Here is a 25,103-nt window from a genome sequence, read left to right as displayed (position 1 = left end):
TCCTGACTTCTTGTCCAAAGTCACGCTCCCATGATTACCAAACTCGCAATTTCTTATCTCTACAATACATGTAAGATGCAAGTACTCTCTTTAACATATTGGCATACAAATCTGGCGTGTGAAAATAACGCTGGCATATCCTTTTATGTGATATTTGATGCCCTCGCATGATTTTCTAATTTTCTCTGGTTGGCTTCATATTTATAAATTCGATACCATCCGATATGAATTAATGATGTTATTAGTCAGCCAGTGTAGGAAAACGGCCTCTCATTATTTAATAACGTTGCAAGGAAAGTGTTTTTAAATGACTGCTTATGCAATTAACTTGCAAGCGATATGATGCTTACACCTTTAGGTTCTAGCTTAAAGAAAATCCCAATGTCAAGGACCCAAAAGTAGTCATAAACTACGTTATATCTTATTGCTAATGCTAATATGAACTCTTTGTATGGTACCGATTCAATTGTGACGCAATTGGTGTCATGTCAGAGGGTATTTATCTATGTGACGAAGGTGTGGTGCTCAGCGGCGGTCTTTTACAACACCCATGCGGTTGTTGCAAAATATTTTGCTCTCTGCTGTATATTGTTGTTCCCATGACCTGTCAGATATTGCTAATGATAACATTGTGCCGCAGTACTTGCAGTATCTTTAATAAATTGTCTTGGGGTTGAGGTTCTTGGTATTATCTTTTAGTCTATTCCCTGAAGCCAATTGGACCGATTGAACGTGAATTAAGCGCTTTGGATTGTAGTAGATTTCGGTTTTTCTTTAAATATTCCGTAGCAAATTAACTTTTTTTTAAATCAAAAACCTACTCCCTTGTAGATTGGTTTCCAGTAAAGTAAGGTCTTGTGCAAAAGAAATATTGCTTCAATTGATGCATGTGTTATTTAGGTTTCTATCCAGTGGTGAAAGTCCACAATCCATTTGCTCCTGAGATAAACGCGAAAAGGTGGCATCATGTTTGAACCGATGGCATTATCTRGTATCTTAAGGGATAATACTCAAGTCTTTCTAWTTATGTYAACTGGTTAATTTTCTAAACTGAGATTTCAGTTTTTGGTTATTTCATACGCAGGTAAAATTGTTGTTCAGAGATAGACCAAAAATATGATGTCATGTTTTTTCATGAATTTTTGGTWGCTTTTGTATGAAAACTRCATAGATTTTCCAAGTTAATCACTTTGTGAATGTATTATTTACGGCAAAAGTGCAGAMATCSGTGCCCTAGCTTAAATTGYTCCTGAGGAATGACRGAAAACTTTGTATTTGTTTCAAAAACTGCCACTATTTCKTAAATCTAGTTTCAGTTTATGCCTGGATCGTTAAATCTTCTACCCAGTGGTACRAAATTGAGCGCCGCKGTAAATGGTTCTTCAGRTYTGTCCAAAAAAGCRGTGTCATGTTCAAAACAGATGGYCCAATTTAATGAGAACCGCATAATACTAAAGTTTTTCTTGAACWATCATTTTTTGTATGAAAAYTKCTAATTTCTTCTAYGCGATGGTTCACTCAGTGATGGGTTCAATTCACTTGGGTATTTAATTSTACAAATCTTKGAGCAGAAATGAGGGGATTTCATGGGGTTTCGKCGATTTTTTAGAAGCCGAAGTAGAATTGCGGGGGCGATAAAAATGWTTCCAAATTAGCTTCATTTTCAACAATTRATTTCCRAACACAARGAAAGATAAACCCACTAAATAGAGTACAYTTTTTCTCTAATAGAGCTGAAAACCACGTTGTAATGGCAGTTTTCGACGATTTTTGGTGAAGGTTTAAAAGTAAACGTGCCTGCCCGAACCGGCGAAATGTAGCGATTGGTAAGAAATTGATTTTCAATGAATCATTTTTCGCAAGCAAAAGACAACAGAACGACGCTTTCTACGCTTCTGAATATACAGTTATGTCTCTCAAGGCCGGAAAATCTTCAGAAATGGCCGCTCCTATAAAGGTTCGGTCAATTTTTGACAAATATAAGTGCTTGGGCTACCAAAATGTCGCAAAATCATAGGTGAACGAGGCTCAATAAGTTATTCTTTTAGGAACAAGTCTCGACAGTGCGTAGCTTGTTATATCACTAAATAGAGCACACTTTTCCTTACTAATACGCTAAAATCGACGGCAGTTGGCTTTTAGCAATTTTTTACAAGTAGGGGTATGATGAAATTTGGGAAATAAGCAAACGCGGGTAAAGTTTGAAATAACACCATTAACAAAAGTGCCACTATTATTTGATTTCTGATTCGAATTGGTGACTGGACTTTTAAATCGGTTACACAGTGATAGGAAAACGTGAGTCGAATCTCAAATGGTTCTTAAGATTTGTCCAAAAAAACGGCGTCATGTTTGAACCAAGGGTAAAACTTGGCCAAAACCTCATAAAACTTAAATTTTCATTTTTTCCGTTAAAACGACAAACATTTTCCAAGCTCTTGTTCGCTAGATAAATGTGTTATTTAACTCTCTATGAAATAAGCAGCTTTCATGTGGATTCGACGAATTTTTACAAGCAGACATGCATAGGTAAGGAAATATTTTTTTGGACAAACCGGGACTAAATACGGCAGGTTGTCTTTTTAGAAACAAGGCGGGACGCAAAATACGGGACAATTTCCGGTAATTTTTGCTGATTTTTTTAAATAGACGTGCACACATGAGCATGCAAAATTTGGCAATTTATAGCAAATTGATTTTCAAAAATTAGTTGCTCGAAACCGAGACAAAATAGAGCGACGCTTTTTACACTTAGACAAGATCACAGCTTCTTCTACTAGTGCGATAAAATCTACAGCAGTGGCAGTTTCCATTGATTTTTATCCACCAATTAGGTGTGTAGATGTGTTCAAATTGGCCTAAAATGTTAGTGAATTGTTTCTCAGTAATTTATTCTTCGGCGCTAAAACACAACAAAGCGGGGCTTGTTACTTAACTGAATAGAGCCTTTTTCATTACAACTGCGGTAAAATCCAGGACAGTTTTCATGACGTTTTAACGAATAAAATGAGATTTTCGAAATGAGCATCTAGGTGGGTCACGTTTGCAATAATGAGATTATGTTGTACCTAAACGTGCATCATTGAAATTTCTTTCATGGTTTGAAAACTGCAACCGTTTCTTGATTTTTGTCTTAAGATGGTTTTTCAGATTTGCCAAAACAGGCGACGTCAAGTTTAAACCAATGATGGCTCACTTTCTCCAATACCGTGTCAAGGTTAAACTTTTTGTGTGAAAACCACCAATAATTTCCATGCGATCATTCCACTTGATGAATTTGTTATTTTATTCTCCATCCAGTGGAGCAAAAAAACGTCCTGACTCAATTTGCTCTTGGGATTTGAGCAAATTGGTGGGATCATGTTTGGAATAAAAGCCAGTTTTCCTTAATTTTCGTTATTTCTTAATTCAATTCGCTGATCGAAATTGGTTTTTAATTCTCTATACAGTGGTTGTTAAACGAGCGCTGTAGCTCAAATGGTTCTTGTGAGATTTGACGAAAGAGACGCCGTTATGTTTGAACCGACGGCTCAATTTCCCCAAAAGCGAGTAAAACCGAAAGTATATTGAAATTGACCTTTTTGTGCAATTGCCTTGACGGAAATGATTCATCTACATTACTTTTGTTCCCAAGTTTCGGCGATCGATTTAAAAAATGTATAATTTAGTCACGGTAAATTTAAGCTTAAATAAATGATTTTCACGTCGCAGGGCTTTACTACTCTACTATCGGACAATGGGAAAATTGCCTTTGTCTTCTTGACATGTTTTGATACTCTGAACCCCAAAATGCTTCAGTTTTCGTCTCCATTCATGAATACATCCGTACTTCCGAATGCCTTTCATTCCTAGGTTGTCAAATATCTTAAATTTTCGGAATAGTGAACTTAATTTAATTAGTATACTGTCTTTAGTAAGTCGCGGTAACAATAATTTAATGTTCTACTAATAAATGTTCTACTAATAATATTTTTTCTGCATATTGGCTTATCTGCATACATTGAAAAATGTCTTCATACCTAATTGAAAACAACTCGATTCAAATCAGTTTAGTCACTTCAGGGAAATTTTCAGTCTATTAATCTGTGAAATCGGATATTAAGTTGGACAATTCCACCCATTATTTGACGATAAATGTAACAATTGCGGCAACATTGGGCTTAAAGCGTCGGGACGCCCAAGTCGCCATCGAGTCTACGCAGGATGCATCGAAAAGCTGGGGCGCTTTATCGCAAAGCTCTAGCAACAGCTTTCAGACGGAAACATCGTATTAGAATTTCCTTTCTAATTGCGCAAAATTCGAGTCCTGAAGTGTTTCACCCTCAAAAATATCGGTACTTACATGACGCGATTTTGAACGCCGAAGACATCGCGTGCCGGAAATCTAGCGACGATTTTGTTTTGCTGTCGTTGTTCTCTGAATGACCTTTCCAGTTCACAGTGGAAAAACAGGTGTGTGAGTAGTGCTTTTCCGGTGTTTGTTTTTTTTGACAGCAGATCTTGAGTTTTTTCAATGGTACCCTACGCTTCTAACTACACAATAAAATTGGCACAAAGTACGAATCATTTTATAGCTTCTTTGCCATTCTAACTATTATTAAACTTCATCGTTCCACTATTCTATATCCCAATTTTTCTCGTACAATCAGAAATTTTAGGGTTGCTTTATTGAGCTTTAAATGATTCTTCCACCATCGATCAAATCGGCTGAAGATGTTGGAAATAATATTCTCGGAGACTCATATTGTGTTTTACAGATCGAGTTAGCATTCCCGTTTTTAGTAAACTTATTTAATTTAAACTGTTAATCGAAGCTACTGAGCCGGTCCTGTCAGGATAAGGTGAGAATGCATTTTAAATTTAAATCGGCTTATTTCCATCAAAACATCCGGATCTAGCAATATTTATAAAACATCAAACCGTAAAACGGCGGCTGTTTTCTCAATGAACACCCTATGTTTCCAATAGCGTCTTTGTTTTCCTCTAGCAGTGGCGTTCTTCTGTTCCCCCTAAAATAACAAACCATAAAAGAGGCAAGAAATAGGGACCCTCAAGTTTTTTTCATTATATTTCCGGCCAACTGCGGAACATGAAAATGGCATTGTGTTCTCCTAATTAATTGATATGAGGTCTCTTTGTATCGCTATGGTGACCCAGTTTGGTTTCACGTGAAAAATAAAGGCTTGAAAATCAAATAAAATTGTAGCAGAGCAGTTTGCAAGAAAATCCATGAAAGCAACAGTAATAAATATTGCTGACATTTTCTGTTTTCAAATTGTAAGGAGTGTCTAAATCAGTTTCGTCTAGAAGTTTTGTTATTCTTAGTGAAAAACTACTAGCCAACTGTAATTACATTTTTCACTTTAATTTCAATTAAATAACTATGTATCTGTTTCATCAAATAATAATTCCATTGTTTTTTTGTATGTATGAAAAGATCCATCATTAAATTAAAGCATTAAATAAGTGAGTCACTCAATGCTACCAGCAATGGAAAAGGAATAAATTAAAAATAAAGGAACTGTTTTATCAATAGTTCGTACTACTTGCGTGTTTTAGGTCAAACAGTTGAAAATGCCCACCGCCGTATGTTTTGAATGTGGGGTGAATATCTAGGGCGGCATATTTAATTATTTAAATAATGCTTCTTGTTTTCGTTTCAGTATTTCATTATTCCCACCCAATTAAAGTTCTATTTTAAATGAATGCATTTCAAGTTATCCGAGAATATAGGAGAGTTAATAACAGTGAGCGTTTTAATTAAAAGTTAACTGCGAGGGCATTCGTCCTTTGGCCATGTGTTTTCTGGTGTTAATAATGATTTCAAGACAATGTGGGTGAGTGACCGGTCAAAATCGATTGCTTTGAAAAAATTCAATTGACCCTGTATATCAAATGGTAGCTAAAATATACATAGTCAATCATAATTAATCATATGCAAGTGCTGTTTCGTTGAAGTTTTATTTAGTAAAATTTATTTTTAAATACACACTTATAAGCTAACTTTTACAGCATTTTCTTGGCAATTGAATAATAGGGGGACAGTAGCGGCTAACGCGCAAATAAATACATTGGAAACTTCTGCTGAAATGGGAGAATGGTTTTTTTGCAAACCAGAAATATCTCTGTAGTACCTATGCAGTAGATAACTGCAGTTTTATACAAGATATATAAGTTCAAGACAAAATACAGACATTTGTAAATCACAAAATAGAACGTTTTCATCGATGCCTAAAAGTGAATTTTATTTGTCGTCAACAAAAGCAAACATTGAGAAGGCACCACCTTTATACACCGTGTATTATCCTAAGGAAAGCTATTTTTCAAAGTAGCTAAGTTTCAAATCAAAGTTGTTTGTTATCCATGTTAACACTACTTTTGTTACGTTTTCAAATTTTATTTCCTTGGGCATCTAACAAAATCATTCAAATCACGTCATAGTGCTGCTGCCCATTAAAACATTTATTCGCATCATGGACTGCTACTAAGATTTTCATAAAAAGTGCCTTCTGGAAATTAGTTGTTTAATGTGATCTGAGTGGAACAAATGATCCGGAAGAACAGAAAGGTAACCCTAGAACTAGTTTTTGCATGTTTTGTGTTTGGCAGGTCTATAAGAGCGCTTGCACCCTACTTCAGTGCTGCGACATCTTAAAGCTTTTCTAACTCCCTTGTAAACTCCTTTCGCTTTGCATTGTATGTCACCCTCGGATCAGTATTCCCTAATATTTTTTGGTTTCCTGTTTTGGCATGTCTGGTGTGAGGCTGAATTGAAGCGCTTTTATTCGCAATTTCCTTAAGTGGTAGGTTTGCAGAGGACAAATGCGATCAGGATTATGTTAAGGAAAAAGTTGCATTAATTATATTCCAAAGCTGCCAAGGGAGAGATTATTTAGTGAAGAGATGCAGTGATCATGCGAGCGCAATTTATAAATTTGGAGGCGCAAATTTTTATTCTTGAAGGGCAGTAAACTGTGTTAATTAGCCACAGGGCTCTGCGATTTCAAACGTAAAAATTATATTATAATTAAAAATATAAATATCACTTATTTGTATAGAAAAAGAGCATTTTAGCAATTTCAAGACTGGATTTATACCGTAAATCTTTGAGAATCGTTTTTTGAACACTCTTTTAAATGATTCTCCTCGAAATGATATTTTGATCAGAGCGGCAAAAATAGAATACAAAAGTCGTAATTACACATGCTCAATTACGTTGTGATTGTTCGTTGTATGTGCATAATCTCAAGAGTCATGCTTTAAAATTCGTTTGGATATTACACGATACATCACTTGTACTTTAAACGAGATTATGCAAGTCACTTTGATAGGTACAGCCAGATTATTTCGTATACAAGTCAGTATGTCTATAGGTTCAAGATCATTTAGAGGGTCTTGTAGCATTTAAGATGCATTGTGCATATACATGAAATGTGTCCATGATATATCGGAAATATATTATCGCTGGCTTTGGATACAATATGGTAATATTCGTGGTATCAGCGGAATAAAAAGAATTTTTGAATAGGATGGTCACCTATTATTAGTTGGGTCATTTGAAATGGCCTTTTTCGTTAGCGGCTGTTGTGAACCATACGAAAAATGTGGCTTAAGTAACTTAATGTATGATACCTTTATCCCAACATTTATTAACTATTGAGGTGTCTGTGCAGGAAAATTTCCAAAAGTTCAAACTTGTTTATTCCTAAAATTCAATTGAACGCTTTAAAAGGCACGCAAATTTCAACTTATTTTACATTTCAATTCCCAATTTTGAAATCTGAAAAGAAATGTTCTGATATTTTTATATTCATTTAATTTTCCTTGTTGAGAAGGTATGGGCTGAACTGATTTAAATTTGAATTTTTGACAAATTGCGAATAACCAATTTTATATGTTTGCGTTGAAACTACTATTGTATGTATTATGCACGAAGCGTACAATACTTATTCGAAGACGATTCTTCATTTATTAGGAAACATGAACACCTTATTAGCAAAAAAATTGCTAACATATCTTAGATAAAAACTATTGACACTTTTTTCTCGCTAAACCCTTCTCAATTGATTCGACCTAAAATGTGTTTTTTCTTATAATAATGCATATAAATGCTAAAGCGGAGAAAAAGTTCATCGTTGGAAAATGTTATCATAAGTATATCGCTTAGGGCAGTAACAATGTGAATTGGGTACTTTTTTTATTGCTAAGACTTGTTTTTCCTTATTATGAAAAGTTGGTGCATTCAACTAAAATTTAGTAAACAAACAGCTTTAAAAAATATTTAAAGATATTTTTAAAGCATCCGATTATCTATATTGAAAAGTGCATAACCGCAAAAAGAAATGGTTAGCAAATTTTAGTAGTCATTGTTAAGTTATTATGGGTAAACGAGAACGAAAGATGACAAAATCTGACAAATACAATTTATGTAAGTTTGTACTTACATGCATGCGTAGCTTACATAACAATACTAAATCAGGATTTTTTCCTTAGTCTCGGATATTAATTGTTTCTGTACCGTTTTCAATTTAAATACAAATAAATGTCGCTGCTTTGTTTCGAAAATTTAAAAAAATGCATATGAAGCATGTTCCTTGTAATTTGATTAGCACTCTAAAATTTTTTATTATGTCACTACCAAATATAACTAAAATATGTTTTAAGTATTTTCCTAAATATTTTGTAAACTTGAAAAGTGGATTTTTACTTGATAAGTCTTTACGATTTTCTTGAATCGTACATTTATCAAGTTGCTCGTCTTTACCGCCAACGAGGACACGAATGTTTTCTAATTCAGTTTTAGTTTTCGATATTCTATTATATTAATACCTAATAAAACAATAATCCCTCAGGTGGCACCAGTGGATTTGATGGGAAACGTAATTTTTTTATCAATAACCGAATCCGCTACTAGTCAGCACATTAATAAATTAGATCATTGGCCTTACTTCAGAAAACTAGAACGAATTAATGAACCATATCACATTGTTGAAAATAGGTTAATTCGAATCGATTTAACATCTGCTGTGTTCAACAAAATATTTGAGTAGAAATTGAAATAAGCTGCTGCTCTGTAATTACTGAATTAAGTAAATTAATATAATTATGCAAATGATCAGTAATATAATTCCATCAGTAAACCATTCATTTTCGTAGAAATAAAATTTTGTGTGTAGGCGTTTCATAATTGTATAGAGTATGACCCACATTTCCTTTACTTTGCCACTTACCAATGTTTAGCCAGCTTTATAATAAGATTCTTTATTTTTACGTGCTCAGTTAAATGTTAATTTCGAGGCAATTTAATTTTAAAAAATTAAATTTTTGTTTAACATCTTTCCATTTCCATTTTTATGATTTCCATTACTATGATCAAACGCACTTCGGCTCACACGAAAGCAAATATTCTCTGTAGAACAGAGGAATGTTAGGTTTTGTTTAAAACTTTATTTGAACATGTTTACCTGATAAATGGTCATTGGTCCGAATAATTGAAAATTACTTCCATACATATTTAAGTGTGTGAAACGAAGGTGGTTGTTCAAATAAATAATAATTGAAATATTTGCTAAACGTTTAATTTCAAACCGATATCATCGTGAATTGTTGAATTTTCTAATATTGATTACAACATAACAGATAGACAATAAATGGTCCTTCACCAACACTTCAAGATTTGTGTCTTTATTTCTTTCTTTCATACTCTGTTTTCATTGAATACAAGACTAATTTCAAATCTTGGCAAATTTTGACAATGTGTGATATGAAATATGTAAAATGATACGTATTTTATTGGTTTTGGTTTATTTAGTTATTTTTTATTTTACACTACGTACTAACTAAAGCAAGCGCATAAAAAAGTTAAAAGCCTTAAGGCAAAATTGATTAAACCGCTTTTGTGATATCTTCATAACTCTTAGATTTTACTCTAAACAATTGAAATTGTTTTTGGGGCATGACTGGAAATTTCACAAAAGATCGCTATTTATGCTAATCACCCCAAGTGGCTTCAATAAAAATAAATTAACAATTAGTGAACATTTAACAAATTGACAAAAAGTGTTTCTCACTTTTTAGATGTGCGGAATCTTCAGTTATATATTTGCCAACATCTGAAATTGAATATTAATAATTTGCTTGCAATTTATTGAAGCAAACTGAAATTTGCAATTTTCTGTTTTATGTACATTCTGGATACAAATCTTTAAATTTAGCGCGAATTTAACTTAGTTATTTCTGAGTCTTTGGCGGCTCTGATGATGCCCAAAGTTTCAGTATTCTTCCAAAATTAAATTTCTCTTTAAATTAAAAAACTCCAAATGAGTTCAAATTTCCTTTCAAAATATAGTGAAATCTGATCTGCTAAAATGAATTATATTCATTTTTTCTAGCTTGTTGTCAACTATTGTTGAAGTACACCTGAAAGGTAAAGTTTAATGTTCAGGATTGCCAAAACTATATAAAGAAATATACATGTTTCGTTCGTAAGCATCATTATACAAATTCTTAAAAAATCCAAAGAAAGGCCGAGTAACGGATATTCCAAAAACCGTCAGCGGCTTTGCTTGATTGGAAGGACTTTTTTCTAAAAGGACTACTTGTAGTGGTAATTTCGTTTCCGTACAAGTCTCTGCCAAGAGTGTCCAACTGCATGATTCATTGCATATTTCAAGTGAGCTCATTAAATTAGATATACCTTAAATAGTCCTATGATTTCCTATAACTATTAATTCCTGCAAATTTATCAATAATGCTCCCAGGTTAGCGTATCGATAAATCATCAGTTGCATGGCGATTTTGACAATAATCATAAATACCCGGCAATTTATGAAATATTCGTAATGGTTATATGCCAGCCGCTTTATAGGTTAACGGGTCTATTAATGCCGTTGTTTTCCATAAAATTGAAAAATGATTTTCGTTAGGAATTTCTATCAATTAACGTTTCCGTAAATCGGACCATCTCACCATCCTAGCCAACATTAACCTGTTTGAATTATTTTTTTTGTGAAACTGTAGATGTTTATGAGTTGTTTTTTAGTATCACTATTAGCATAGTGATTTTATGAGGATTTTATTGTATACGTGAAATTTGATTATTCGCTTATGGGCTTGATTTATTTTAAGCAACACAGTTATTTTACAAAATTAATTGTTTGGTTTATGGTTTATGCTCAACGGTATTTTATCTTCAATTTATTCTTGGACCTCAAATATTCCTAAATAATGCATTTAATTAACATTGAAGTGTCTAATTTCACTTCAGTTTTATTAATTTCAGTTCTTAACTTACAACGTTGGTAATTTACTTGTCCTTTACTCTAAGAAAGTATAGAAACTTTTGTAATTACTGAGTTACATCAAGTTTTGTTTTGCCCCAAAAATTCAGATCAACAAAGAATTTATTTTGCCAAGAACAATAGAAAGAAACAATATTTGCTAATACAACAGACGTTTATAGTGTAACCATCAAATATAATTTACGACTTACTTCATAGTCACGTTATAAAATATTTTGGCCAGCTCTAGTCCATTGATTTTCAAAATACTCATTTTTCGGTGTGTTTGTTGTTTGAATTGTTTTCATTGTTATCGTTTATTTTTCTATATTGTTTAAAATTTATCTCTGTTACCTTTTTTCATTATTGTTTCAGTGTGAACAATAAAGTAGATACTAAAAGTGAAAAATCTTGATTATTGCCACAGTATTTTTCAGAAACTTCCTGCAGTTTCCTGTTTGAAGAGAACTAAATAATTTTAGGTAATTTTTCCCCCAAAATCGTCTGTTAAGCATTTTTTTAAATTCTATTGCAGGTGACCCCGAGCAACCAACAAGCCATCACATACGACGAAGAGTCTTGGAAGCCAAAACCCGAAGATTCTTCCTCAAAAGAAAAAAGTCCCGTTCCCTCAACACCTTCAAGTTCGTCCTCGAAAAGCAGCAAAGCAAAAAAAGTGAAAAAATATTTGAAAAAGTGCAAAAATGTCCTTGGCAGTAGCAAAGCGAGTACTAGTTTTGACTGTGAGACTGCATCCCAATTATCTGCACAAAGCTCTGCAAGTTCGTCCTGGTATGTGGATTCGAAACTAGATGGCCTAATCCAGAACGGGAAGGTGAATGAGATTGAAGAGGCTTTTGATGATGTTCAGCCGCTTAAAGTTGAACCTCCAGTTCAGTGGCAAGTAGCAAATATAATCCAGCTCAAAGGCCCACAAGATGATGATAAATCTGAGAATGAAGCAGATAAGGGATCTGATCTGAGACAGGAGAGTGAAGACGCTTGTTCTAAAAGCTCGGCTAGTGTGGAAAATTTTCATTCGGCCATTAGTAGTGCGAGTAGTGAAACTTTAAAATCGGACGATTGTGAGTTTTTTTCCTTGGATTCAAAAAACCAGGAACGCGATGAGACTGACTATACGCATAAACAGAACGTTATAGAGAGTTATTTTAATTCGATTGCTAGTGAAACCCAAGAGACGCGAACTTCTTTTAATAGTGACAACACACGAAAGCTTAACAGTGAATTAGGAACATTGGAGCTGAATGAACTCAACGATGCAGAGTTGAGTATCTCTCCTGTCTTGGAAAAAGCACAAGAGCAGGTTGATGATGCCAATAATGAGGAGTCTGCTACCAATTACCCGGTAAGTCACCACTTATAATGCTTATAAAATTCAGATGTTTTCTCAAAGACATAAGCGTATTTCTATGACATAACTTTCACTTTTTGAAGTGAATAGTATGATGAACAGTTTGCCTTTTGACCTAACACTCTTATTAGCCTTTAAACGAGGCACGACTAAACCAGGGAACTTATAAATGCAGTTAAATAACGATAATTTAGATAGGATGAGAAATAAAAATCTTATTGTGCTTTACACATTGAACACATCAGGCGTTTTGTTAATTATCAATGTGTTTTGCTAATCCGATAAATAATTTGTAAAATTTCTTTAATGTGCCTTTCCTGAACAGCTTTTACTACTGATTTATTTTCACGAAGTAAATGTAGTATTTGGACAGGGTGAGAAGGAATTATCGTATCTAATGTTGCGTAATATTCATGTTGAGAGATTGAATGCTAAGTGATTCAAGTGAATGCATTTTTGAAAGCTAATGCTCATGTAATACAGTAGGTGTTGAAATTAATTCATGTGCGTTGCATAATGCGTTATTCTTCCGAATTATTTGTTTAAATGTATTTAAAATGCTGTTATGGTGAGTTCCATTGTTTTTATTATTTATACGAGACTGGCTTAATTTATAGTGAGCCAAGACAGTCTATTTCTATACCTTTCATGATTGGTTTTTGAGTCTCTGTAACATTGTTTGTTATTTCATATAATTGATTCAAATAAACGCAGTGGTCTAGTTATCGCAGGGCCTTCATATTTTTTTAAATGCAAGCAGCAAGAAAATTTGCTGTAACATTCAGTGGTGCTCAACGTTCGAGTATTTTATCATTTAACTGTATACTCGCGATCGAGTTTTGAGGATGCGAAACGCTTGAAGTAGCGAAATGTTAGCGAGAAATTACGGCATATAAATAACATCTTTTGGGAAAGTGGGTATACTGTATTTATTCCCAATTTGTTTCAATATAAGTCTCTAGGTAAATTGTGTTTCCATTGCAGACTACCATTTAGTCTTGTCAAATTTGCTGTTAAATTCACTTTGTCATCAAATAAATTAAATTTTATCAAAATGGCTTACTGACTAAAGTTTTCAAGTACCTAAAGAGACTCACAGATAGTTGACAAGTAAGTTTGTACTCGTTTCAGGTCCATCGATCAAACCATTGATGGTGTACATCTTAAACCATATTTTGAGCTTTTCTGCCAAATGTTTCTTCGTTTCTCTTCTCCGGTGTTTTTCTTCCTAGCTCGTTTTTGCACTATTGTGGTACTTATTGTGGTACTGGTCTTCTTCATCGCTTGATTATATTTGTAACTTTACCTGTTTTAAGTAAGTCTTCCTTTCATAGAGGCGTTTTTCTGTTGATCTTTAAATGACTGTCTCAATATTTCCTTTTCAAAATTTTTCAAGATTTCTATTATTTTAATAACTTGTTGTGTTTTCGGTTATTTGGCAAGCATGCTTTGAACACACTTTTTAAATGGTGTATTATTATCAATATCTCATTAGATATTTAAATCCGAATATGACCTACACTGACAGTTTTGACCATAATTATTACTAAATATTAATATCATAATTATTACAGTTTTCGTTCAGTTCTTAATTATTTGAAATCACAAAAAATAAATGCCACCATTCTTTTTCACATTTTAAAATGGTTCAAGAACTGTCTCTCTTGCACCTTATCAGTACCTAGAAATTATTTCTTGTAAAACACGTCAATAAATCCACTAAAAGCTTGAGGCAAACTAGTAAAACCACGTTTCATTCGTATGAAAGGAAGAATGCGTGTTTATAAAAAAAATACGGCAATTTAAATGAAATATTACTCATCTTGTAAGCTATTTATGTTTCTCTTTCTATTCAAATTTCCAATTCAAAGTTGTTCGTCCTACTGTGAGATCAGTTATACAAGTAGCAGATTTCTACTTGTTCCGGAATTGTAAGAATTCCTGAACTGCTGTCAGTTAACTGTTCTATTTATCGTATCAATAGAAATAGTACAGTACCTATCCCGAGCAGAATTTACACATAACAAGCAACATGTTCCAAATATTTACGTGTAAGTAATGATAAATAACGGAACTAAAAACCAGCAGTTATATTATGCACAATCTATTGGACCACTATTATTTACTCAATTATTTATCACGCGCGCATACGGATTAGACTATTCCCTACACATTTTGCGTGCTCGTTATTTAATGAAACCAAACTTGATTTATTCACTCTAATCTAATAACTTTAAACTATAAATTATACTATTTGTCACGCCTAGTTTATTTGTTTTAATAAACACTGCCTGCCAATTATCTTTATAAACAAATTAGCTTCTTCGGAATTTCAGTGAGTCTTCGCGTGGAAACCGATAATATTTCATGTAAACCACCATTCATTTAAATGTTTCCTTGATTAAATGAGTTGGACTCTCTGGGGTTGACAAAGTATCAAAATATACCTAGCAGTGATAGTCTTATGTGGAGAATTAGAATCGCTGACCGCGGTTAAGCCAAATGGCATTTTGAAGAAGAAATATTGGAATTACTAATGTAGCAGACTTGATCACAAGAAGCAAGTGTTTGTGCTGCAAGTTGTAGAGGGCTCCAGAAAACAATCTGCAAATAAAACGCCCTAAAGAAGCTGCTGTTTTCTTAAGTCTGAGTGTCTAGATTAGTCCGATCGCATTGTGGATGATTTTACATATCTGCGTTTGCTCTTTAAAAATTCGTATCCTCTTAAACTTAAACAAGTAGTATTCTGCAATTTTCACCATCTTCGGATGACGCTTGGCTGGAAGAATGGGAAAGTTTTAAATAAACTGCCGAAAAAAAAAATTCGGCTTTTTGCCACTTTGGTAAAAATTAGCAAAACTCAGTCTAACAATTTATGCTTTTACTCAACTGCACTCGCTTTTTAAAAAATGTGCGTTCTCTAAACTAAACCCGGGAACCACAAAAATTTTTTCGCACTTTCAGAACATGAGAGATGCTGTAAATTTCACAAAATTAACCCAATAACCAGAGTTTTTCAGCTGCGCGAATATGGGCATCCGAATTAGTGAATGTCGGTCTCATTAATGCGTGTTCTCTCTATGTAACGTAACTCTTCTAGGCTATCTTTCAATAATCGGGATATTTCAAACTAACACGATCAGCAATTTAAAATTTTGCCTATCTGTAGCGGAAGCTTAAGTGGAAAGATGCTGAACCTTCGACAAAAATCCGCCTGAATTCTGATTTTTTCCGATTTGGTAAATGTGGATGCAAAATTTAGTAAATTTAAGTCTGCTCAGGCAGAGTAAATTTTCGTGCCCTCTCATTTAAAAATTCGCAATTTACGAACTAACACAAGCAGCAATGTGAAATTGTCACCAGCTTAGAAAAGACTGGACGAATTGCCCTGCAAAAGTTTCTTGAAAATTGCCCGAAATTCGAATTTTTGTCAACTTGGTAAAGTGTGGGTGTCAATATAATTAAATATCAGTTTTAATTGGTGTTTTAAATAAATAGTGCTGCCTCTTTTAAAAATGTATAACTTTCGAACTGATAGAAGACTCAATCTGAAATTTGCACCATATGTAGAAGAGACTTGATGTGGAAAATGCTCAAAGCTTTGTTGAAATCGCCCGGGATTGCGAGTTTTGCAGGTTAATTAAAATCGGGTGTTAAAATTAGTAAATAACGGCATCATCACGGTTTTTACTCAAATGCGTTCTCTAATATTCTAGAATCATCATCCACCAAACTAAAGAACGTCGCTATCTGAAATTTCCATCGTCTTCAGAAGATACTTGAAGAAGATTTCCATTTAAATTGAAATGAATATATTCTGAATTATCGAGAAAAGAATCGCATATTACTAATTTATCTATGGCTGTATGTATGTTTCAGTCAAAACACGTTGGCCTTTGAAAATTCCTCTCAAGAAAATGTGAAAATTTTTATTGCGCTTTTATGTTGATCCGCTATTTCACGAACATATTTGCAGTGAATTCGCCAACATTCTTAATATTGCCTAATACCCTCTGAAGAAATAAATCCGGTAAGTTTCGTTAAAACTATAAATTATTCAACAAGATAATAAATCATCCGGCTTAATTTTTCGCCAACCCTTGCGATTTCTAAATTTTTTGCCATTTTCTTATACTTTATATGTTCAAATAAACAACTGGTAGTTAAGTCAAGCCAACGATTGTAGGTCAGCAAACAGTTCAGGGACAGCGATATTTTACAAGAAGGGCGTTACGAATAATATTTAAAAATTATAGTATGTACGATATATCTGTTGCCCTTTCCATAGTTACTCATCCATGAAACCGTAGGGTTCTGCAGCGTTTTATTAATGGTCGAACGCATTAACCGTTGGACCTCCTTATAGAAACTTGCTTGACTATGCACTTTTCTAGAGACATTAAAAAAGAGGCAAAACTAGATTAAACAGTCATTTTTCTTGGACCTAAAATGGACTTGCGTGTGTTGCTCTGTGCGGTATTAATTTTCATAAATCTGATTCAGAGCCACTCCTTTCCGCGGTATTCCTCTGAACAACTTTGCAGCAAATACTTCTCATATAAATAACCAAAGATTGTTGGTTACAAATAGGATTACCTTAGCCGCATGTAAAGAACTTTAATATCCTTCACTACTTTATGTTATCAGTTTTGCAATCGACTCGTATTCGTACGGCCGATTTAGTTATTCATGTAGTGCATTCAGAAAGTACGGTTTCCTCGGTATTCCACAAATACGACATCGTATCAACGAGAAAGCAATAATAATGTTGCAAGACGGAATTGCGTTTTTCCGTCCAGTTTCAAACATGTACTTCAGTTTTGAAACTAACATGAAAACTGTTACCAGTTTAACAAGCGTTTCTTCTTCAATTCTCTAGCAAATGAAGGCTATGCTTCTGGAGAAATCATTTCCAGTTTCCAAATATCGTGCGTTGAAGCCAGATAATTTATTTAACTTTATCGAGTATTCTTGAAAAATTTAGGAGCCATTTGTTCTAAATACAATATATTTCCACCAATCTGCACGCAGCAGGATAGCGGCTCTCTATTTAGGCCATCGACAGGTTTTTTCCTTTTTAGCAAACTATCAAATTTAAACTAGACATAATCGGATTGTTTAACAGTAATATTTTGTAACTTTAAACAAACATTAAATGTGTTTGTCTTTGTTTTTGAATAATCTGTAATTTATAATGTCGGTCAAGTTTTTTACTGCTTCAATAATTACGCAATTTTGGCAAATGAAACTACTGATTGCGGAAATGTGTATATTTTTTTTATTTTATATTTTCATATAGCAAAACATCTTCTTACTTCCCAATTAGCATGTAATTGATAAATCAATCACTTTATTAATTTATGCAGTTGATTATTTTTGACATTTATTCAGTCGTTTTCGTACACACCGGAAGCCAAATAGATGTTCTAGAAAGCGAGGCCGATTTTTTCCTTTCCAACTAATATGCTGCTTTCCATTAGAGAAAAGAAAAGATGCATTTTGTTTTTGTTTCCAGTACTGGCTGCATAATTTAGCAAATTTCGAAACGACTTTTGGTTGAAATAATTCTAATTATATCACAATTTATTCACTTTTTTATAGGCCCGTAAATAATCCAAAGTTACATTTCTCCATTTACGGACACATTACTGCGGCCGTTACAAGTCATGATCGTGCTCTTATTGGACCCGATTACATTTGAGATTTTCTCCGGGTGTCTATTAGATAATTTATGGGGTTTGTGAGTGAAATGTTGCAAAATTCTCACCTGAATTTTGCAGAAGTTACATTAGAAACAGCATAAGGCCGAATGATTTCTTCAGAACTGTTGATAAAACTAAATCCGATAGTAACAAAAAAAAGTATTATTGAACAGATAATGGTAATTCGTGGGTTTTTTACCACGCAAAAATTTTACACGAGTTTACAATTCCCGAACGTGTTAATGCATACATTTAGATACGAATCTAGCGGACTTTCTTTGTCCTTTCGTACACCTATCGTTGTCTAAGGTATAAATCGATTGAGCAAGCCAACCATAAAATGGCACCGATAAGGAGAAAACCATTGAAATACGACAATGCCCCGTCGTAAAATTCGAACTTATATCGTTCTTTGTGCCATTTGCTGAACCAAATTTGAAATTCTCAATCAAGTTTTGGTTTTAATACATTGTTGCCAGCCTACGAAATGCCTGCTAATCAACCGAAAAGCTTTTCATGTTATAAGGAAAGGAGTTGAATCTGTATTCTCCATTAAATCGAAGATTTACATCTAAGAGTCACTGATAATATTTAAGGCAGTAAAATGTTTTCATATCAAATGCTGCTTAATTTTCTTTTATTCCTAGCTTTAACCGTGTGACATCCGCAAAAGCGGTGAACAAAATATGCTTGTATTAAATTAAAGACATGCATATAGAGTTCCAAGTTTACAGCTTGGAAAACTCAGTTAATTCAACTAGGTGTTGATTGATGATTGATAAGCGATCAACAAAAGTAGTTTTTCAAAATTTTAAGTTAAAAGTTTAAGTTTAAATAAGTTTTAAGTTTAAATACAAGACAAGAAATTTAGGTTTTCGTAAATTTTATTTATTTTGCACGGTAACAGTTGAAACAATGAACGAACACAATAATACAAATGAAATGAACTTATTCGACAATTAAAACAATTTATTAATAATAAGTAAGATGTTCTAAGAACTACATAACAATTAAAAACGATGATAACATTGAGCTTAATGCGATCATATTTTGAAGAAATGTTGCCCGAATTTTGAAAGTCAATGTTTTGGTGAAATAATATTTTCGATACTTGTTATTTTAATTCCCAACCAAGTCCAAAAATATAGTTTGGTATTGACGAAAAACTTACTCTAACATTGTTCCTTGTATAAAATATTTCACAATATAATTAAACTGATCAGATGCAAGTAAAAAACGAAATTGAAAAGATGACACTCGAAGGAAACACTCGTTATTCGCTTCATATGAACTAGAGGAAACTTCAAACATCTTTCATATACAACATTGTTGTTTAAACCCGATCTATAACAAAATGAAGGGTTAGTGAAATGGAGGTGAAACACCCAGTACCTATTACGTAAAACTGCAAAATCATTTGAATTATAACATATGTGATATGCTGATATGCACACAACTGTTTAAAATTCTCCATTAAGGTGAATAATTATGCATTCAGCATATTTGGCACTGCTATTCATCATAAACTTTCTATACATTTATAACATATTCTTATTTCAGTTTCAAAAGCAGGAAATAATTATTCGTAAGTCTTAACCCGGTAACTCGGTAAAAATATTTTTTAAATTGTACATTGCTGGAAGATTTAATAAGGAACTTTCTTTTCCTTTGTGGAATTTTTGTCTTGATTGAAAGTCAGCCAGAAAGGTTTCTGTTCAGCGAACGTGCCTAAAACCACTTGATAGGGCATCTCGGCGAGTAAACATTGAAGATGAACATTGCTAATTCCAACAGACAACAATTCGCACGAACACGACTACAAAACCGAAATTTGCATGAGATTATCTTCCTTCTAGCAATTTCAATGAATCTATTGCGAGGTGCCTTCGAACAAATAATGCAATCGGTTTCACGAACCAATTTTCTTCGGTCATTTTCCCGTTTGTTCCTTTGTTTGCTTCGAATTGTTTCAGTTTATTCAGACATTTTCGCCTAATGGTTTTTATTCATTGTGACACTTTTTTTCTAACACCAGGTTGAAGCATTTGCAGTTTTGGTGAAAGGTTCAACGAGTCAAACGTGACAAACCATGGATTAGGTTCACGAGAGGAAGTGAATGCTTTTATTAACTTTATTGATTCTATGAGAAAAAAAATTGTTCATCAAACAGGAATGGCATTAGCAGAGTAAAATGGCCGTTTCAGTATGTATGGGAAATTAAGGACTTACGTAACATTTCAAATAAACAAGAATATTTATTGAATTTTTTTTTGTACTGACAACTTATGACTGTTTTATGAGACCTGTTTGTATCTCCTGGTAGGTTTTTGAATTGCAATTGAGTTCATTACGCCATTTCATCTTCTCTGGGTTGTGAATATTTTTCGTTTAAATCGATCGGCTTCGCTAGTAAAGATGTGTTCTTATCGGCTACTTTTAAATTTATTTTTAAACCTTCAGCTTTTTACCCTGTATACCTTTACGTTCGAGTCTTAATCAAATTTGATCTCTTCCATATAATAATTGTGGCATATGTGTGTTTCTCTTTGTACGTCTTAATGTGGAAATTTGAGATGTTTTTGTGCATTTTCTTTTTTTTTTGTTCGAATGATACTTTCAATTGAACTGATCGTATTTAATATGCGTTCCTAAAAAAGTATTTCATCCTTGATCACTTATGACAAATGTGCACCATTTATGAAGATGCAAACAGAAGATGAATGAATTGTAAACTGTTGAAGTTATTTAAAAGTCTGTTTTGTGCACTGATTTTTTAAACGACTTGTTCAATTGTTATTTTTTTTTTTCTAGATTTCCGTCAAAATGTGGAATAAAAATATTCATATCCACATCAGATTTAAAATTCAAAACAAACGACAAACACCAATTTACAATTAAAATATGTTGTACAAAAACTGTAATTTACAAAGTTAAGAAAGTTTATAATTTTAAAAAAAGTTAATAATTTCCGAGGTAAAGCGCGTCAAAGTGTAGTGACACTAAAATTTTCATTTATTTTTAATAGGCTCTTATTCAAGAGCTTGTGATTCGTTCGGCGAGCTCTTGCTGCAATAATCGTAATTTTTGCATTTTTTGTACGTAAACAGCTGTACTTCATTCAAGTCATGTTCGAAATATTTCACACTGAAGCCTTCAGAGATTTTTTTAACTAACTCAAATTGGATTCCTAATATTATCGTAAATTGAGATTTTTAAAGTGAACCATGGAGAAAATCTGTGTAACTGACAGTTTAATATCAGATACGTGTTAGAAGACGAATTTTAACTTCTACCATTAAGTACAGTGAATTTATGGAAAATTACCCGGCAAAACTTATTTTCGAATGATATTCGCGATATGATTTGTGTTTGCAGGAACATTTTGAATAGAGTCGAAAAATTTCATATGCTGCACAAGATTTTCGAAGCAACAATTTATATTTTAAATAGGACAATCGCTTATTAAAATGTTAATAAATGTATTGAAGTCGGTGGAGTTTACGGTTAAAAATTATTTTAAAACAATAATTTTTAGACTTTAAAAATTAGTTGAAAATAGTTCTTAACGCCAACATAAATACTGTTTAATATTTGTTAAAATTTGTTCAATTGAAAATTCGAGCAAAATGTTTCTTTTACTTAGAGATCGAAACAGTGTTCAAGAAATTACTAAAGGTTTCAATGTGAATAATTTCGAAAACAGGCAGAGATATCGACTTGGCACAGGTACACATTTTTTGTTTGGGAAATATCGGAGAATAAAATATTTCCAACAAAAATGCGATATATTGAAACCCAAAAAAAATTATCATTGAGTTTTTGACTCTGTTGCAGCTAGGACGAAGCTAAATAAAAAGAAATTTGAATTCCTCTATCTAAAAACAACACTAAACGCAAGTGTTTTTTGGTAATAGTAGGTAAAAGGTTAGGTATCATAGGTATATTTTAAGAATCTGTTAAAAATAAACGAATAATAATTGACACTTTAGCATTAACACTTTCGGACAAATTTGCCTGAAACCCAATATATTTGCAAATAGAAATTTTCAATAAATGTTTCCACATTAGTTGAGGATAGTATTACTGGAAACAGAATCTAATAACGTCAGTATTGTCGCTAAAAACGAACTGTTCTTAACTTCTTGAGTTGTTAGATTCCAATGTGCTTTACATTGGAAGCAAATTGTCTATAAGAATAATTTATAAAAGCTACTTCTATTATTTAATCAGTTCTTTGTATACATATATTTTTTTAATTATTGCTTGGTATGAAAGGCGCCAATTTTAAGAGAAATATTGCAACCAGAGCAAGGCCCATTGGACACCACTATTCTTAAATCTTCTGCTGAACTTTACACAAGGCAAGGTGCATAATCTTACAGCAGTAGAAAATATTGAGTCACAGCTTTTTCTTTTACTTTTAGATCGCATTATTTGCGTTATTTCCACATCTAATCAGCACTAGCTTCATATAAGCGATTGGACCCATTGGGTCGGGTTACATTCAATCCACGATCAATCCCAAATGGTATATGCTGTGCCTTGACGACATTTACTGTGGCTGTGCTTATCTGTATCAAATAGAACTGTTTTTATCGTTATTATCGTTCTCCTGGCGCCACTCCTAAAAGACAAGTAGGTTATTAAAGGTGCCAATCAATATTCATCGTGTCGTTCTATTCCACATATCCTTCCTAGACCGCATTTATCAATAATGTATCTGCAATATATCTGCTCATTAGGCGACTAGAGCCTTAGTGAACCTATATCTGGCCATATTAATAAATAATATAATCGTTAGCGGTCGGGTTCGTTTTAATTAATATGACTCTCAGCCAAAGACATTGTCTTATGCAATAGAAAGATCACGATCGTCGATTTTTGCAAATTAAAACAATGCACCATATAATAATTTCCACTGCAGTTGATGTAAACCGAAACGATAAGCACAGAAGGATTTTGTAATATCAATAATAATATTGCTGTCTGGTGTTTCGTAACTAATGTTATTCATTTCAGACGAATTTTGACGCTTGGTCGTTATTCAGCTGAATCTAAACAATCATATGAATCATGGCTGTTGAATTAGAAAATCTACATCTACAAATGTCAAGTGTGAACCATGTAAAAAACCAATTCCGTCCATATCGATTCTTTATCTCGGTAGAACACATCGGTTGACATTTTGAAGCATTGAAATTTCAAAATTTTCTCCCAAACGTTCACAATTATTGTAATTAAAATGACTTGTCAGGTTTTCTATTGCGTATCTTCAAAACAGACAAGTACGCAACCATTATCAAGCCGTACCATCGCTAAGCCTTGACCATGAATAGCAATGGTCTCCCTAATACGTCAGCGCTTTCTCTGAGATAAGATCGTGCCAGTGGACAGATGTTTGAATCAAGCACATTTTTTTGTCTATTTTCTTTTGGTTTTATTTTTGCAATTTCTTCATTTCCTCATACAGAATTGAAGAAGAATAACCTTTTTCGACAAAATATCGCAGAACTCATTGAATAGTTATTAGTACATTTTATATTGTGATCTCAATTCTTCTGTAGCCTGTTCTGTATGTTCAGTTCATTGACGTTGTTTCTACTATGTCTTTCTTCAGAACTTTACTGTCCTTTATGTTGCTTCTAGCGAGCTCCTAGTGTGCTGTCATTCGCACCTTATCGTAGTATAGCAAAGTTTTGCGCGTATTGTTTCGTAGTCAAAGCCTTCAAATTGAGAAAAAAAATTATACAACTGGAAAGTGCAGATTCCAAAATATGTAATTTTCAATAATTGGTGTTCTTGGATTAAGTCTTCTGCACGCCAATAAATGTTCTCTAATCTCTAGCTAAGACTACGTTGAGCCTCACTCGAACGTTACTCTTCTCAAAATGGTTAGAACTAACGACAAAGAAAGTTTCTACTATCGGAAATAAATCGAAATGAAAAAAAAATGGCATCATAACGACGTCGTTACTCTTATGTCAATATACCAATAACGTTTGTGGTACCACACAGACGGAATTACGCAAGAAGATCACCATAACATGTGTGACTTATGGTAACGACAAGAGCGACACGGTGCGACCGAGGTGAAAGTGCACGGATCTCGTGCTTCTAACAATGGCTTCCGGATCGAAAGGCCCTTTTGACCTCGCGACACACCATTGATTTTTCCATTGGTTCTGGTAAATTCGAACTGGGTCACACTGCCACATAAAGGCAGCCAAATAAGCTAATCAGTGCGAAGTTAACATGAGACTTTTCCCCGTTCAAGAGAGATTAGTTTGGTGGGAAATTCCGTTACCTACCAATTTATTTAGTTTGTTGGGTTATTCAATCTCCCAATTCGTATAAAGCGTTTTATTCAACACGGTTTGCATAGAAATCTTTCCTTCAGCACAATGTGACACACCCACTTGTCCATTTTGTCCATTTGATTTCGGTATTTTGGTTTTGATGAATGTATGTCTTTGATCCCCGTTCAAGTTCAAGAAGTCGATGTCTCACAATTTGTTTCTCGTTACTTTCTGGAAGCAATGTTAACGTTCTTTTTTTTCCTTGACCTTTTCTCATGTGCATCGACCTGGCTTGCATTTCCTGATCTGCTGTTGTTTCCTTTTCAACAATTTCTGCTCTCAAAGTTCAACTGTTCTTACTTTTTTACAAACTTCTTTTTGGGTATTTTGCCTCAAAAATTTTTGTCTTTAAAAAAGACAGAATTTCCTCACGTCTTTTATTACAGATTGATAA

At 33.4% G+C, this 25,103-nt stretch overlaps 1 protein-coding gene across 4 annotated transcripts in view; it reads left to right on the top strand.

Annotated features, from left to right (window-relative positions):
• The window catches only part of LOC125504238, a 67,426-nt gene that overhangs the window by 28,513 nt on the left and 13,810 nt on the right, over positions 1-25,103 (top strand). For 3 of the 4 annotated variants that reach the window (XM_048665932.1, XM_048665934.1, XM_048665933.1), the window contains one exon: positions 11,815-12,645. In XM_048665932.1, the coding sequence (XP_048521889.1) occupies positions 11,815-12,645 (831 nt within the window). Of the gene's footprint in view, positions 1-5,742; positions 6,569-11,814; positions 12,646-25,103 lie in introns of those variants that run through there. The other variant, XM_048665935.1, reaches the window with a different exon arrangement.

Source organism: Dendroctonus ponderosae, unplaced genomic scaffold (genome assembly GCF_020466585.1).
Source record: "Dendroctonus ponderosae isolate FM_Combo_2020 unplaced genomic scaffold, Dpon_F_20191213v2 Dpon_F_20191213_4, whole genome shotgun sequence".
NCBI classification, from domain to species: Eukaryota; Metazoa; Arthropoda; class Insecta; order Coleoptera; family Curculionidae; genus Dendroctonus; species Dendroctonus ponderosae.
Note: the sequence above shows the minus strand (reverse complement) of the source record. Positions and strands in the feature narration are given on the sequence as shown.